The following is a 17,241-nucleotide window of genomic DNA, read 5'->3' on the forward strand; positions in this document are numbered from 1 at the left end:
GTCTCTTTTTTGAGCCTCCTTCTCTCATAAATGTCTCCATGCTGAACAACGTTTTTACTTTAAGAACTTTTAAGAACTGATGTCCAATTTTTCTCTAAAGCATTCAGGAAATCTTTTCAGTGTAAAAGCAAAACAAAACAAAAAGGTTGTCAATATATTATTTATGAAATGTGTAATTCATAAATTCATCATTTGTATCTTGCGAATCTGTGCCAGTAGGCTGGATATTACAGTACAGCCGAAGAAGATCTTACTTCATGCTTACTATGTCCTATACATCCCCCAGATCTTCTCTAGAGGTAATGGGAAATGCTGTGGAGCAGATGGGAGGGAGATGAGAGGGAGGAAGGAAGAAGGGAAAAAAATATTGTCTGCTTTATGTTCCAGATTATAGTCAATGAGCATTTGTGGTTTGCCTTCAATTTCTAATACCAAGATAATTAAATTAGTGCTCTAAATTCTAAAAAACAATGACAAAAATATGTACACTGGTAGTTACTAGTCAAAATTGCTGTCAGACCCTGGGTTTTTACTCTAATAAAAATTAACATATAATCTGTAAACCACAGTACATATCGTTAAGTTACTTCTAATGATAATTTTTTGTAAACAAGGAAAATGATTATCAACCTATATGTATGTTTTGTCTTTAGAAGAGAGTTTTTCTCATTTCCCATCTCCAAAAAATACTGCTTTTTTCCCCTTCACAGTTCTTGGAAATCTTATTGAGCAATTATCCAGAAGCATGTGCTAGAAACAGATATATTGCCTTAATGCATTTGTTCTCCTTTTAATATATAGTAGCATAAACCACTGCCCAAAACAATGTATGGTTGAAAAGATGACTATGGCTGCCCAAAGCATTCTTTGCTCACAATGATGCAACATGAGCCTTGGTGGCGCAGTTAGAATGCAGTATTGCAGGCTAATTCTGCTGACTGCTGGCTGCCACCAGTTTGGCAGTTCGAGACTCACTGGCTCAAGGTTGACTCCGCCTTCTATCCTTCTGAGGTCGGTAAAATGAGGACCCAAATTGTTGGGGGCAATAGGCTGACTCTGTAAACCACTTAAGAGAGGGGCTGTAAAGCACTGTGAAGCAGTATATAAATCTAAGTGCTATTGCTGAGTGCTATTCTGCTTCAGCTACTCATTCCTTTTGGCTAAGGCCACTGTCAGAGAACCACTCTAGAGGACTTGTTTATGATATTGGGGGGGGGAATCCCCATCTCTGTGGAATTCCAGAATGCAGCTAATGAAAAATGGGGTGCTACGTTCATTCTTCCTAGGAAGGTAATATCAAAAAGGACCATCATATAAAGCATTAAGGATGGGAAAGTGTTCTTGCAAACTGTATTTGAGGCATTGATGAGGGTTTGGATTTCGCTTATTTAAACCCCAGGGTTTGTATGCTGAACAGGGGTCAGCTGAAGATAACACTGCATTTAATTAAATGGATTCCAGTCTACAAATATTTGGACTGTAATATATTGGTTCACCTTGAAGATGCTGGGAGATCATTTTTTTGTTTTCTTTACTTACACTGGGGAAGGAAGATCTGGCCCTATTTATTTTCTGCCACTACATTGGTGGGCAGAAAATATCCCGTGCATTGAGATTGAAAAAGAAAAGCACTCAGTTTGGTGAATAAGTATGGTATGTGTTCAAAGAAATAACTTTAATGAGTAAGTTTAGAGCAGAGAGTTGCAAGATTGTTAGGAAGTATGGCGTTAAGTGACTGAAAATATAATACAATGTTATGGAAACTTTAGATAATCTGTTTAGAACTTTGCAGATCCTTTACTGAGACTCTTCATTGCCACACTTAGTAAAATAACTCTAAAGCACATAGATGTTAAGCAGGATCCCTTTATCGAGTATTTTTATGCAAGAACTGCAAGATGGAGTTGTTTGATTTTACATGAGAGCAATGGAAAATTTAAGTATTCCCCTTTTCTCTTTATGGTAATGTAAACTGCTACCAAGACTTGAAAGACCTAAATAGGACAAGATGGAATAAATCTCACAAAAGCAGAAATATTTTTCTCTTTCTAATTTGCATTCTTACTGCAAAAAGCAAACAGATAATATGCAGGAGTGTTGTGTTGTGAAAATATCCTCTAGTTGTCCAAATTGAAAGGCAGAGAAAATTATAATACCAACAAGACAAGAATTGGAAAATGACTGTGCTTCTTCTCTTTGCAAAGAAAGCATATCTGGTTACCATTTGCCAAGAAAGGGCCAATTAGATAAGAGGACGTGATGCCAAAAAAGTACAATTTTTCTGACTGTCCAAAATATCCCATAATAAACTGTAGGTCGATTTAGTTCCTGCATGTTTTCCTCCCCTCTGTTTTACATGTGTGCCTAATAGCCAAAGGCAATTTGGTTGGCATCCCTTTTGAGTACTTCATGTATGGAAGAATCAGTTTCAGGGGTTCCTTGATTCAATCCACTCCAAAGCAGACAAATGCACACATAATACCTGGTGCTTTATTACAGTTGAGTCCACATTGGCTCATCTTGTACTTCATCACATCTGGAGGGCATCAGTTTGGATAAGGCTTTTACTTCCAGAATCTGTTCACTGAAGTGTTTCATATTTTACCCCTAATGAGGAGCCAGATGTTCTCTTAGCAATTAAAACCAATCTAATTCTTGCCTTGCTGCTCAGAAGAGAACAGCTTTGTAACTTATATGTTTCATCCATTGGCAAAGGATTTTAGAGTCAAGTAGCTACTAAATATACTTCTTCTCTTGACTGTTTGTCAAGTGCCCAGAAAGCATTCATTTTAGACACCTTGCTTGTTTAATTCTTTGGGAATTTTGATGGAATGCTTCTGGAGGTACTTAATGGCAAAGTGATATCAGCTTTGTCAGAGTTCTCAGGTTCATGTATCGTGCACAACCAAGTTTTCCAAGTCAAAATAGTTCAATTATGTCTCAGAAGTAATGTAGTGTGTGTCCCTGTGATAAAATTGGGCATGAAAAGAGCCTCGACTTATTTCTTGATGGATGAGATTTATGGTTTAATATTTATCTGTGCATTTTAATGAAATCAAATGGTAGCATTTCAGTGGTGAGATTCAACCAGTTTGCACCAGTTCGGCAGAACCGGTAGCTAATTTTTTGTTGCCGAGGCCCATAATGGACTTCCGGAAGCGGCATCCACACCGAGAACTGGATGTTCACATATTTGAATCCCACCACTGTAGCATTTGTATTAAAATTTATCTAGTAAATAATTTTAAGTAGCAGCCCCAACACAGATCCAACTAAGCAATTCTTGGTTTGTCATCCATGAAGGAAGCCTAATCTTCAGAAAGTATATACTGTAAACTTTTCCCTAGCTAAATATTTTGCAAAGGGTAAGCATTTAAAAGCTGTGATGCTACTCATTGCAATGAGTATTATGGATCTTTGGGAAAATTGACCAAGTTAGGGTCAAAAGTCAAAAGATATTTAGTGCTCTCAGATGTTTATTTTTTTTTCCTAACAGTTTTTCCACAAGTGCAGGTTCTGAGAATGGTGATGGCAGTGTTGGATTGACTGAGTGTTGATTCATTGATTGAAGTTAAAAATTGACGAACTGGCTTATTGTCCAAGCCTGATGTCATGGGCTGAGAGAGAGCAACTGGCCCAAAGTCTCTAGGGCAGGGGTCTTCAAACTTGGCCCTTTTATGACTTGTGGACTTCAACTCCCAGAATTCCTCAGCCAGGCACACTGGGAGTTGAAGTCCACAAGTCATAAAAGGGCCAAGTTTGAAGACCCCTGCTCAAGGGTGACACTAGAACTCAGAGTCTCCTAGTTCCTAGCCTTAATCACTAGACCAAACTGACTCTCTCAGATATCAAAGTAGCCTCTTCAAAACATATATAAAATAGCATATTCATTCATTCATTTGTATATATTCATACAACTGCAGAAAACATTCAAATGAATTGCAGGCATCTTCTTAAGTAGGATATAACTTCCAGTGTAGAAGTAGAAAATTTAAATGCTTAGAAAAGCTAAATGTTCTTCATGTCAAGTTCACCCACTAACACTTCTGTTCTCGGTTACTAAGTGGTTGTTCACAATTCTTGTAATGATGTATTTCATATGTTTACAGAAATGCCTGAGCTTTGGAGGTGCAATTTGCAATGTTTTTGGCACCCAGTGTATATATGAAAAGGAAGAGGAAATGTTGGTCTCTTAAGATACATAATATTAACAGAAAAAATAGAAATAAATACATTTGTTCATTTGGAATGTGTTTATATATCTTTTAAAACAGTTATATCTCCATAAAAAGGAAACATATGAATACACAGGAAAGGGTACATTTCATCAAAAATGATATTTCTTTAAAATGGTAGTTGACAAGATGAAGGACCATTAGTTGGATGAAGAAATAAAAGCCCAAATATTCTCAATCCTATATCATAAGTTCCTATAATTTAAATATATAAGAACAGTTTCTCTGATAAATCCAAATTGCATGCTCTTTCAAGATCCACTTCTGCCACAGTAGGCTGACTTCCAGTGGGAAACTCTTTTCAGGCATGCTGGACACAACAAGAGGGAAAGAAAAATATACCTCTGCAAGGACTCCTTTTCTTTAATAAATCTATCCAATTTAATTAAATATAGTATCATCAGAACAAAGAGAAAGATCTGTTTTCTAGGCTGATTTTAGAAATTAGTTTATTCAAAATTAAAATTAACCATGGTTAATTTTGTGCAGTCTCACTGTAGTTGTGCAAATGGTTTTCAACATTTTAACTTTTTTTTAGTCATTGGATGGGAAATAAATATTTGGAGTTGATGTTTTTGAAGCTAAGTGAGGAATAACTTTTATAATGGAGTTCTGGATGAGATTCCAATTCAGGGGAAAAAACCCCTTCCGCCACCATTTCTGTGTTTATTTCATTAATGATAAAAATATGAAATGACTTTAAAAGGGGAGAGATGAGGCAAAGTAAACATATAGAATCCTTGTTGAGGGACACCGTGCATTGTATAATGCAGGTGAAACTTACTGAATTTCTTTACCTCCCTGTTGTCTAAGAATTCAATTATTGATAGCACTGCATTTATCTTGCGACATTGAGATCTTCATATGGCTTATAGAACAGAGTATCAAGCTGCTTTTACTTCTAAGAAACGTTTTCTAAGATTCAGTCAAAATCTGCTTTCTTGTAACTTATTATTCTGCATTGCACATTATGAAACAAGACAGAGAAGGTACTTACTTTGTATGTAACATCTTTTCACTAAGGTTGAAACACACAAGGCTGTAACCAGCAATTCCCATGTTGTCTTGCAAATGTTTCTTACCCGCCTCTCAAGACTGACCAAATATTAGGCAATTCCAAAAAATAGCGCACAAACTCATACCGTCATGATTCATTAGCTGTGGAAATTACATGGTAAACTTCTTTGCCTGACAGATAAAAAAAGATACTTAAAAATCGGGGATAACACAAGGAAGAATATCTTCTTAAATGGAGAAAAATATGTACTGGCATTACATTGTTATTTTTGGGTACACTGTAAAGCAAAACAATCTAATATCTGCTCTGACTTTGCTGAAATTATTTGCTATAATTTGAAATGATTTCTTATGATTTGTGTAACCAGAAAAGGAGAACTAAATTTAATTTGCTTTTAATGTACATTAAGAAGTAGGTCCATTTAGTCCAATCCAGTCCAAATTTCTATCTCATTACAGTTACCATATAACAAATGTTATTATTCTTAAAATCCTTTGAGCCATTCTATTATATACAAAAAATGTTTTTACATTTTTATCAATTCCCCCCCCCCAAAAAAAACCAGTCTAAATTCAGAGCCTACTCTTAAAAATCTCATTCCAGCTGAGAATAATTGCATTCTATAACAACAGGGAGCTTATGAATAATAACAGAAGAAAAGTTGGAATATTTCATATTCTACAAATGTTATGTGAAGGCTGGATAAGCACCATCAATTAATTGCTCTCCATTAGCAAGAAATTTGAGGACAAGTGAAGCTCTGAAGGCATGCAGGAGCCAACCTACTTAAGAGAGGACTTGGGAAAAAGCACCTTGGGACAACCATGATTTGGATGATTGAGAATCTCCATTGAGACCTAAGAGAAGGAATTGCAAAATGAAAATCAGAAGAGGCAAATTAGGAACTGTAAGTACCTGTAACAGATGCAAGAATGGAAGAAATAAGTGCTAAATGCAACATATCTAAAAGGGATGGAGTTCTGGAACAAGTGCTTGCAATGCAAAAGTTGAAGAAATAGAAGAATATGAAATTGCAGAAGGATTTGAAACAGGTAACTGGGTTAACAGAAAAAAAATCAATTGAATTTTTGGAAAAGGGCTCTTTTGTTCATTGCCAACATCTGCTTCAAGCAACATAAAAGTAGACTGTAGATCTGGACATTATTAGGTGAACAACAGGGGATGATAATCATCACCATCAGAAGAAGAGGATGGAAAAGTGAAATCCAGGAAAGTTAAAAGATTCAAATTGTGGAACTATAAACTATTGACGTCATAAATACAGGCTATACTTGGAAAATTAAGAAGAATAGTAAGTTTTGATCTGGTGGATATGCAAAGAAGAGATTCAGTATGCTTAACTTACGGTATATGAAAGAAAAAATAGAAATGTTGAAAGCAGAAGCACAGAGAAAATTTCAGAAAGGAAAAGATCCAAATAGCTTTCAGAACAAGCTGAGGTAGGGCTACTCAAAAGTAACCGCAGGCAAAGAAAATTAAAACTGGAAGGAATATATATATTAGAGATTGTGTATATATATACACACACATATACTTTGCAAGCCATATTACAGAATAACAGCAATTGTAAACATTGGCAAAAGAGTTAGTTTGTGGTAGCCAAAAATCAGGAGGAGCTGGCAGCATCTATTTAGACTAACATATTTTATTAAAAGAATAAGCTTCAGGGAGCTCATGCCTGTTAATAAAATGTGTTAGTCTCCAAAGGTGCTGCCAAGATTGTGATTTTAGACAGGATTATAGAAAGAGAATATATTCAGAAACTGACTGTTATAAAGGCAAAAGATCAGTTTCAAAGAGACAATCGTAAGTTCAAATAAAAAAACCACACTATCTTTAAGTTGTCGAAGAAGCAGCTAAAGTATTATTGTGTCAGTGTCGATTGCTCTGAAATAAGTTGAAAAAGATTGGGGTATGTAAAAAGAATGGGGTACGTAAAAGGAGATGCCAATGATATGCAAATTAATATATCCTTGCGTGGATTTATCAAACAAGTTGACTTGAGATCTTAGAAAGATTAGGATCATGCATTGAAAGGGGCAGTGCGGTGGCTCAGCAGTTAAGACCCTGGGCTTGTCAGCTGAAAAGCCAGTAGCCCAGGATTGAGACTAAAGCGCCACACGATGGGGTGAGCTCCCATTCTCACCCCAGCTCCTGCCAACCTAGCAATTCAAAAACATGCAAATGCAAGTAGATAAATAGGTACCACTTCGGTGGGAAAGCTCCATGATGTCATACTGGCCACATGACTGTGGAAATGTCTTTGGGACAGCAGTGGCTCAATGGCCTTGAAATGGAGATGAGCACTGCCCACTATAGTCAGCAACAGCTAGTGGAGTAAAATCTGCAGGGTCTCTTTTACTTTTTTTATTGAAAGTAAAACAAATATGTAAGCAGGTTTCAGAAAAAGCAGAGGGACCTACAATCAGATAATTAACTTGATGAGATAATGTAGAAAGGGTTTTAGCTTTGCCCTGTTAGTTACAGCAAGACCTTTGACTGTGTAAATTTATGCCAAAATGTGGAATGCACTAAAAGGCATGTTAGAGCAGCTGATTATTCTTCTGAGAAACACTTCCACTGAACAAATAACAACTGAATTTGGAGATTACAGAGTGATTCATTACAAGAAAAGGAGTAAGACAAGAATGCCTCCCTATAACTTTCTAGTTTATACAGTAAATATTAGTAAGAATGTCTGGATTGCAAGAAATGTCAGCTGGAATCAAAACTGGTGGTTGAAATACTGATAATCTGAGATATCCCTCATTAGAAAATAGTGGCAGAATCCATTATTTTTATAGCTGAAAGCAAAGATGATTCAGAAGAGTTCATTATGAAAGTTAAATTAATGTCAAACGCTAAGTGGCCAAGGACATCTCAACCGGCATGTTTAATGATCATACCTACTTTGGGACTTGAGATCATAAATAATTAAATTTGGATGGTTTGTTTGTTCTTTGGGAGGAAAACAAACTTGGGCAAGATCATAAAGGATAGGAATATTTTTAGGACAACAAAGAATAAAATAGCTAAAATGATGATATTTCCAAGGATCATGTGTAGCTCTGAAAGATAGACATTGAGAAAGAGCGAGGGGGGAAAAACGTAGATGTCTTCCAATTACTATTGAGCTGGGGCACTGACAACTGTACAAATAATTAATCGGTCTATCCTGGACCAAAATAAATATCAACTCCTTCCTTGATTCCGTGATTAATAAGTAGAAATTCAGGTGGTTTCGGAGTGTAAATGACTGGAAAAAAATGGTTATGTTTAACCTGAAAGAAAAATTGAAAGATACAAAAGCCGAAGACAATAAATAAAGACTATAGGCCAGACATGTCAAACACAAGGCCCGGGGGCCGGATCCGGCCCGCGAAGTGGTTTCATGTGGCCCGTGAAGCCATCCTAGAAACAGTGAGGGAACGGCCCCCACTGCCTTGGCCCTGGCCCAGAGACCCTCCTTCTGCCAGAGACCCTCAGATCTATCCCACTCCTGCCCAGGCCCCCATAGGCACCCTTGATGCGAACAATGTAGAGCTGGCCATGCCCACCCAGTAGGCCACGCCCACCCAGGCCATACCCACCTGGCCCCCTGAGGGCAACAGCAATGCTGATGCGGCCCTCAATGAAATTGAGTTTGACACCCCTGCTATAGGCAAAGTGAATGGACAGGATAAAAAAAAATGGCATGGCATGGCAATGGATTATAATAGGTACAGGTCAAGCTGGCAGACATTTCTTCATAAAGTTACCAAATATTCACCCTATCTATGGATAGAGTCATCCAGGTCATGGTTGCCTCAAAGGTGCTTTTTCATGAGGCAACTGGACTTTCTTTTTTGTCTTTGAAGACATTTTGCTTCTCATCCAAGAAGCTTTTTGTATGAGAAGCAAAATGTCTTCAAAGAGAAAGAAGAAAGTCCAGTTGCCTCATGAAAAAGCACCTTTGGGATATTCACCCTGACTCTAGCTTTAGCTAAATTCATATGAAAAAAATAATTTATCCCTGTTTAGTATTTGATGCTGAGATTTCGTTATATTCAGTGTTGGATGGCCAGAAAAAGTGCAAGTAGTTAGGCTGTTTTTCACATTGGGAAATATCCTCTCCTACATTGGTTCACCTTTCCCTCCTAATCTCATTACTGACTTATTTCCAATTTGTTTTAAACATATAGTGCAGTACAATCTTCCTATCCTAGAGATCTTGAAGTGGCAAATCAATCCTTCAGTAACGATTATTTTTGATCCATTGTTCAATTACAAGTATTCTCAAAGCAGGAGGGGTTTGGGCTAGAAGACCTCCAAGGTCCCTTCCAACTCTGTTATTCTGTTAAGGCATTAAAGTAAGAAAAGACCAAATCAAGTCCAGTTTCTGCCATGGAAATTTCCAGAGTGACTCTCACAGCAGCTCCGCTTCATTCAAGTGGAAGTTGTGAGGATAAAAGAAGATTCCCACATAAACCACCTCAAGAAAAGGGAGAAAGATGGATATAAATCTGATCAGGACTTTCTTCTTGGGTGTAGGAATTTCCAGCACCCATTTATTAAAAATTTCATTTGCAGACTGTTGATTATCTACTCCACATAATAATCCTCTAGCTCCTTTGTATGATAGCTAAAGAGCTACCATACCAAAGCAGCTAGAGGACTGCTGTGTGGATTAGATGATTAACAGTCTGCAAATGTTTAGCTACCATACCAAAGCAGCTAGAAGATTGTTACAGGGATTAGATGATCAACAATCTCCAAATGAAATTTTCAATAAAAGGATGCTGGGAGTTCCCATGCCTGAGAAGAAAGTTCTGATCAGAAATTATGTGGAACAGAAGCTTTGTATTGTTTCTCAGGCCTTTAGGAAGGGTCTGATTTTCAGGAATATAAATGGCTCTTTCTCAGATATGTTGTAGATAATCTTGATTAAGACCTTCTGCACAGTTGATGGAAGGAATTTGCCTCTATTTCCTCTATATAATTCTATACAATTCTCCTGACTGTATAAACTGAAACTTAGAGGCTTCCAGAAGAGGAAATCACAAAGGAATCGGGCAAGGTCATGGCCAGTGTGTAGCCTCTCTTGGGAACAGAACCATGGGTAAAGATTGTGTTTGATTACAGAAGTCATTAAAGTGGGGCTTTTTCATGCTAAAATAGAGCAGGGCCCAACATGTCAACTTCTACTGTGAAGTTTCAGTCTTCAAGTAAAATAGCGTATTATTTGTATATGACATCCCTATTCCACATGGATACAAAAATCAAGTTGAGTTTCTTTTTGAGATATAGAATAATGTCCATAACACATGTACCAAATTTAACTCTAATACCTCAGATTTCAACTGGCAAACGCACTTAGCAAAGGAATGTTGAACAGGGCTGAATTCCTTTACTAATCAATTTAAGCACAGAACATGGTTCCTATGATTCAGAACAGGTTGAGTTTTGAATACAACAGTGGCTTTTTTACTCATCTCACATCTCCAACCAAGCTCAAATTATACATATACGCAGCTTCAGGAAAAAAAATTATTGAAACTTGTGCTATGATCTCTCATCTCAAATAGTCTATCCTCCACTATATCTAGGCCCTAATTAATCTTAAGAGGACAAGGGGTGGGAGGGAAGCAGCTAGCGGTTTCTTGAACCAGTTGGCAACTATAGAGTCAGTCTCTGTATTGAAAAAAGGTTTTCATATGGATTCACTTACAAAGACTTTTTTCCCTATTTCGGCCAATTGTGTTGCAACTGGCTTCAGAAAAAGACATGTGTAGTTCTTTTCCAATGCTTGATGCTCTACATATGAGAAAATAGAGCTGGTTTGAACCATAAGGGGATGTGTGAACCACTTGCATATTTTGCAACCTCCAGCATTTTAGATTTAGTCAGATGCAAAGACTTCACACAAATCTTGCAGCGATTCAACATGGTGAATAAAGAGTCTATATTGCATGCAACTGTAAATAACATTAATTATACGTTGGAGAAACTTACATCCAAATCATACAGACTGCTCTTCTGATACATTTTTTATTATCAGGACTGTGATATATTGATGCTATTATCTGGTCCTAAGGAAAACACATGTGGTATTTCAACCACAGAGTAAAAAAAAATACTCTGCTGCAATAGTGTTTCAGGACTCAGTATTTTGTATAGTTTCTTTAAAACTACTCACATTTATCTTCATCTGTGCATCTCTGGAAATACACAGCTGCTTCAGCAGTTAACAAAGAAACAGTTTACAGTATGTGCCCTCCTGAATTCTGAAGTATCTGTCGAAAGATTTGCACAGTCCTACTCTACGGTGGCGGTGGCTCAGTGGGTTAGGACACTGAGCTTGTCAATCAGATGGTCGGCAGTTTGGCAGGTCAAATCCCGAGTGCCGTGTAACAGAGTGAGCGCCTGTTACTCGTCCCAGCTTCTGCCAACCTAACAGTTCAAAAGCACGTAAAAATGCAAGTAGAAAATTAGGGACCACTACGGTGGGAAGGTAACAGAGTTCCGTGCACCTTTGGCGTCTAGTCATGCCGGCCACATGACCGCAGAGACGTCCTCGGACAAGCGCTGGCTCTTCAGCTTTGAAACAGAAATGAGCACCAGCCCCTAGAGTCGGAAACGACTAGCACGCATGTGTGGGGAAACCTTTACCTTTACCTTACTCTACGGTGCAGACATAACATTTTATATCCGACCACTTGCAGCCTGGCTAAGGGTTAGGAAAGAAAGATAACAAGTGCCCTGACTTGTATGCCATGAAGGGTCTTTGATAGATTCCTAGTAATCCCCTAAACAGGATGCTTCCATCATGGAGGCTTGTGAGATTAGGAAAAATGTTCTCCCTTTTGCTCCCAGAGAAAGTAGTCCTGCTTTGCCCTTCTGGACAGAATTGCATGCAGATTATTAACAAGTGTTGTTTGTACTTCAGATGGAATCTCCATGCCTTGGGTAATAAACACACACAGGTAGAATGGAAACATTGCTCGCAATTCAAATATTTCATAGACTGGGAATGTTTCATAATCCAGAACTTTCATATTATTTCCTCCACTATTAAAGCAGTTTAACAACAATGTAGATGAGAAGACATAAACTACTACTTAAATTGTGAAACTGGGCTAGGCTGAGAGTGATTTTTTTAAAGAAGCACACTTGTTATCTGACTTTTTGCCACTGGCCTTTACTGGCAGTTATTTTTGTTAGAAAATGCAGGGCCACCAACCTTATCTATTGACTACATGAATATACATTATTGGCAAAGTTCATGAGTTCAAATTGATATGATTTTATATTTTACTGTCATGTTTTTAAAAAAGTGTTTATACTCTGTTGCAATTTGTAAATGCATTCTACTTAGAAGTTGTAAGTCTAATCTTTTTTATAGTCAAGTTTCACTCTGTGTGTGCCTGTGGCTGTATGTGTATTTCTGCTGGTAAAAGAGTTAGATTTTGATATATCTTGTGCTTTTTTAAATAACTAATTACTCCTCTGCTCAAATTTTCAGGTTAGCCAGACCCATTTTATTTACAGTTGTAAACCATCTGATTTGTGTGATTTTATTTCACTGCATGTGGCTAAGTTTTATTTTACTGTTTATAAAATATGCCATAGTTTGACCACATGAGTGTTATAATTAAGTTTTGCTGTAGTTATTATTTGCTGTCTCAGATGTGGTTTGATTTTTGTTTCTAAATTGGTCAATGGTCATAATAAAGTTTACTACTATTATTACTACTGCTGCTGCTGCTGCAGCAAATGTTAGGTAGTTCTTAGGAAATAATGAGAGCCTGGATCTGAAAAAGTATATCATGTTAAGATGTTTGACAGAGAAAATAACTGCATATTAAAATGATGGTGAACAAGAGCAGTAGAATATTCTATTCACCTTCACCTTGTATTTACTAACAATGGTAAAGTGGATGCAGCCATTTCAAGATGTGTACACACTGGTAACATGTAGGTTTATTGCAAGTAATTAGTATTTGTCCAAATACAGGAGATAGGTTCAATGGTTGCTGAATGACTATGAATTTAATACAAAACTGAGTGACCAATAATGAAGGAGGTATTTAGGCATGGTTTGGTCATATACAGTAGATGACATAAAAGAATATTGAACTGCAGAATAAACATATGAGGTCAAGAGAAGGGGAAACTGAAGAAATTGTGGCTGGATAGTGTTGTGTACTGGGTTCGTTGCGCAGGAACGAAGACGAGGCGAGTGAGTTCAGCAAAGATCATGGTTTATTGCTTGCAGGATCTGAACTAAGGAACAGGGCTGCAGATGCAGCAATTTATACCCTGGCCTCTAGGCGTCGGCCAATAGGTTTGAAGCAACCCATTGCCGCCCTAGAGGCAACAAATAGCGGCGCTGGAGACAGGTTGTCTGAGGAGCTGGGAGCCGTTAGCCAGCTTCCCTGCTCAAACAGCCTTCCAGCAATTACCACGTGGTGTTCCCTTAACAAAGCAAGCCCAATACATTACAGATAGAATTAGTGAACTCCTTGGAGAAGTGATAAGTTTCAGGAACAAAAGACAATAGATGAAGCAGCATATACTGTAAGTGCTTTGCAAAGATAGAAAACTATAGGGAGGCAGAGAAAATAATGTTAGTGTAGAAATTATTTCCTCTTGTTTTTCTTATCCTATATTACTGTTTCATGTCAAGTGCTGGGGAAATCAGAAGACCAGGCGGTTCAAACGGTATAAAGATTTCTTGCAAGCTTAAACTCTCAACAAGAATATGAATTACTAATGGTCAAAGCAAATTGGTGGTATATAAGAATCAATGGAATTCAAGTGGGCTGGACTTAGATATCTTGTGAGCATAAAGGAACTCATAACTGATGATGCATTTGACCTCTCCCTCAAACTCAGCCTGGTCATCTCCTACATTTCCCTAGCTTAGTATGTCATACCTCTTTTTGGCACTTTGTGTAATGTTGCTTATCCCAAAAGGGAACAACATGATGGCTATTTCTGTAAGGATCCTGGGTAGAAGCCTTTAGAAAACTAGTTTATATGATGCAGTGATGCCCAGCAAACTTCCTGCCATTCCTAATCCTAGTTTGGGTATAAATTAGATATACAGAATATTCAGAAAGAAGATATCTGGAGGAAGTGAATTTAAGTGAGTCAGCACTCCTGGGGGCCAGGAGGTGGGGCTGAGCCTGAACATTGATGGATGGGTTTATTTTTACCCTGGTTGCTCTTTATGTGCATTGATTCTGTATGTTGGGTGTGTGTGTGTAATTTTTGAACATTTTGAGCCCCAGTGTCATGAATGGGCAGCCCTATACACTGAAATATGTGGCTCCCTCTCCACAGAAATTAGACTAGCCCCCACGTTGACACTTTTCCATAAGGCCCTGAAAACCTGCTTCTGCCAATGGGCCTGGGGAACCCAGAGTGGGATGGAGCCCATCAGGTGGCTTGTTGATTGTGTGTTGTTGCCAGGGAGGTGAGGTTTGTTGCTTTTTGTTCTTTTACATTGGGTTTTTATTGTTTGTAAGCTGCCCAGAGTCACTGAGAGTGAGAGGGCAGCCCTATAAATCTAAATAAATAAATAAATCTATATCCGTATTAAAGTAGCTCCGTGGTGAGATATGAGGCAAATAAATTTAACAAAGAAATGAATAAATTAGATATAGGCTTGCTATTTAAAAATAATAGAACACATGATGCCATTCTATGCCATCATGGAATCTCTTTGTCTAACCAGGTTTTAAATGGAATATTCTTTACATAAAGATGTATTAGTAAGAAATGAGTTAAATAAATCACTTTTTTTTCCTTCAAAGGTCCACCAGGAAGAAGAGGAAAGCCTGGACGACGGGGAGAACCAGGTAATTTGCTTGTACTTCTTGTGAAGTAATGTTGGTAAATTAAATTATATTCACAAAGTAAAAGGTGGGGAAAAATTCTTCTACAGGTAGTCCTCAACTTATGACAAAAATGGAGTCCAAAATTTATGTATCTATGTGAGAAATTTGTTTTGCCCCATTTTATGATTTTCCTTGCGATGTTGGTTAAGTGAATCATTGTAATTGTTAAACACAGTTGTTAAGTGAATCTGGCTTCCCCATTGGCTTTGCTTGTCAGAAGGTTGCAAAAGGGGATTACGTCATAAACATGAACCAGTTGCCAAGTGCCTGAAGTTTGATCACGTGACCACGAGGAAGCTGCAACGGTCGTAAGTGTGAAAAATGGTCATGTCACATTTTTCAGGGCCGTTGTAACTTCAAACGGTCATTAAACAAACTTTTGTAAGCCAAGGACTACCTGTACTTTGTATATAAGTGTGGCTTTCTTTTCAATTCATCTGCTGATTTTTCCTTCTTGTTTTTAATGAGATAAGCCCGTAAATAGTCATGTACAATAAGGGCTGTGCTACTTCTTTCTTTCTCAGCTGTGACTTTACATCTGAAAACTTTCATTCCTGGACAGCAGTTAGTGGTAGCAAGAATAACTTCTTCTAATTGTAGATTGGTGTCATTGGATAGTGACTCACTGAGTGGCTAATTAGGAAGGAGAAGCAATCTAGGAAGAAACAAGAAAAGTGTTGATCCATTTGGGACATGGCCCCAGGTCATATTACACACACACACACACACACACACACACACACACACTCCATGCTGACTTTTAAGAAAAGGAAGCCACACTCTAGATATTGAATGTAACATGTAGTTTAATTCTGAGATGTAAGTAAAATCTGCTCTGTTGCCCATCTAATATCTGGGCTCCTAGGATCTGATACAAACCATGAAACAGACTTCTAATTATTGTTCTCATCCCTTTCACAAAACTTAATCTGCATTGTATTAAGCCATAGCTTACTTCATCATGGTTTGTTGAATAAAGCACAGTTGTTAAGATGCACGCATTGCACGGCCATATGAAGCATGATATATCAATTACGATGACTTGTTTCTTAAAATATGCTAAGCCCAAATTAAAAGCATATTGCATTAAATTGCATGATGTGTGGAAGCAACTCGCATTTCATACAGAAAACAATAACTGTAGACCTGAATAAGCAAACTGAAGAGAAATGGAATACTGGAAGGAGAAGTGGGAAAGTGGAAATTATTCTTCTTGTATTGATCAATGACAGGTCCATATCTTTTTATATTTTCTTCATTTTGAATCGTTCTGTCAGGACCCACCTCAATCCACATCTTAGGAAATAAGAACTCTTGGATGCAAGTTTAGTCCAAAAGGAAAATGTTTACTAGGATGGAATCGATTGTGGCAATACAAGACGGAATCTAACAAAGTTGCACTTCAATCCCATATAAAGCCTTCCCATTTCAGCCCCCTCCCCTCATCCATTTGGTCAGGCTCCCATCATTTACTTATGTGTCAGGCCCTTCCGTGGGAAAGGGAACTCTCCTTGTTTTTATTGTTATTGCTTCTTCCTTTTTCAGTTGTAAATGAAGATGCGATCCAGATCTGTCACTCCCCCTCCCTCCTCCAGTTCAAACGTTTCCCTGTTGTTTGAAGATCGCCTTAAGTAACCATCCTCTCCCCCCCTCGGAGAGATGGCAGAATCCCCAGAATAAGCACAATGTTCTACCTATACATTTATGAAATGTGATATAAATGGATTCTGACACATTCCCATTTTCTGCATTATTTTTAGAATGGAATCTTTTTTATTCTATCTCGTATGCCTTTTCCAGTGTAACCGTTGTCTGGATCAGATTATGGTTGTCAAATAATTCAGCAAAAATTACAAGCATCCTTCATAGAGCAAATTTTTTCCATCGTTTTCATCTATCTTAATTCAACGAAGACTTCCCTGGAGCATAGTTTCTTGGGCTTAAGAAGACACAACTAATGGCTAATGTAAAGATGGGAAATGCAGACATAGGGAGCAGAAAGGGAGACGACGTGTGTTGCTATAATAAAGAGACAAATATGCTTGGGCAGAGATAAAGAAAGAAAGGGTAAAGCTGTGATGCTAAA

General features: G+C 37.7%; 1 protein-coding gene across 1 annotated transcript in view; it reads left to right on the plus strand.

Annotated features, from left to right (window-relative positions):
- COL23A1 (collagen type XXIII alpha 1 chain) overlaps window positions 1-17,241 on the plus strand; it is a gene marked incomplete at its 5' end in the record, with an annotated part of 306,180 nt that overhangs the window by 148,063 nt on the left and 140,876 nt on the right. Inside the window, one exon of the mRNA XM_083351737.1 lies at window positions 15,072-15,116. Coding sequence (XP_083207863.1) covers window positions 15,072-15,116 — 45 coding nt within the window. The remainder of the gene's footprint in view (window positions 1-15,071; window positions 15,117-17,241) is intronic.

Source organism: Vipera ursinii (genome assembly GCF_947247035.1).
Source record: "Vipera ursinii genome assembly, chromosome: 2".
Classification (NCBI taxonomy): domain Eukaryota; kingdom Metazoa; phylum Chordata; class Lepidosauria; order Squamata; family Viperidae; genus Vipera; species Vipera ursinii.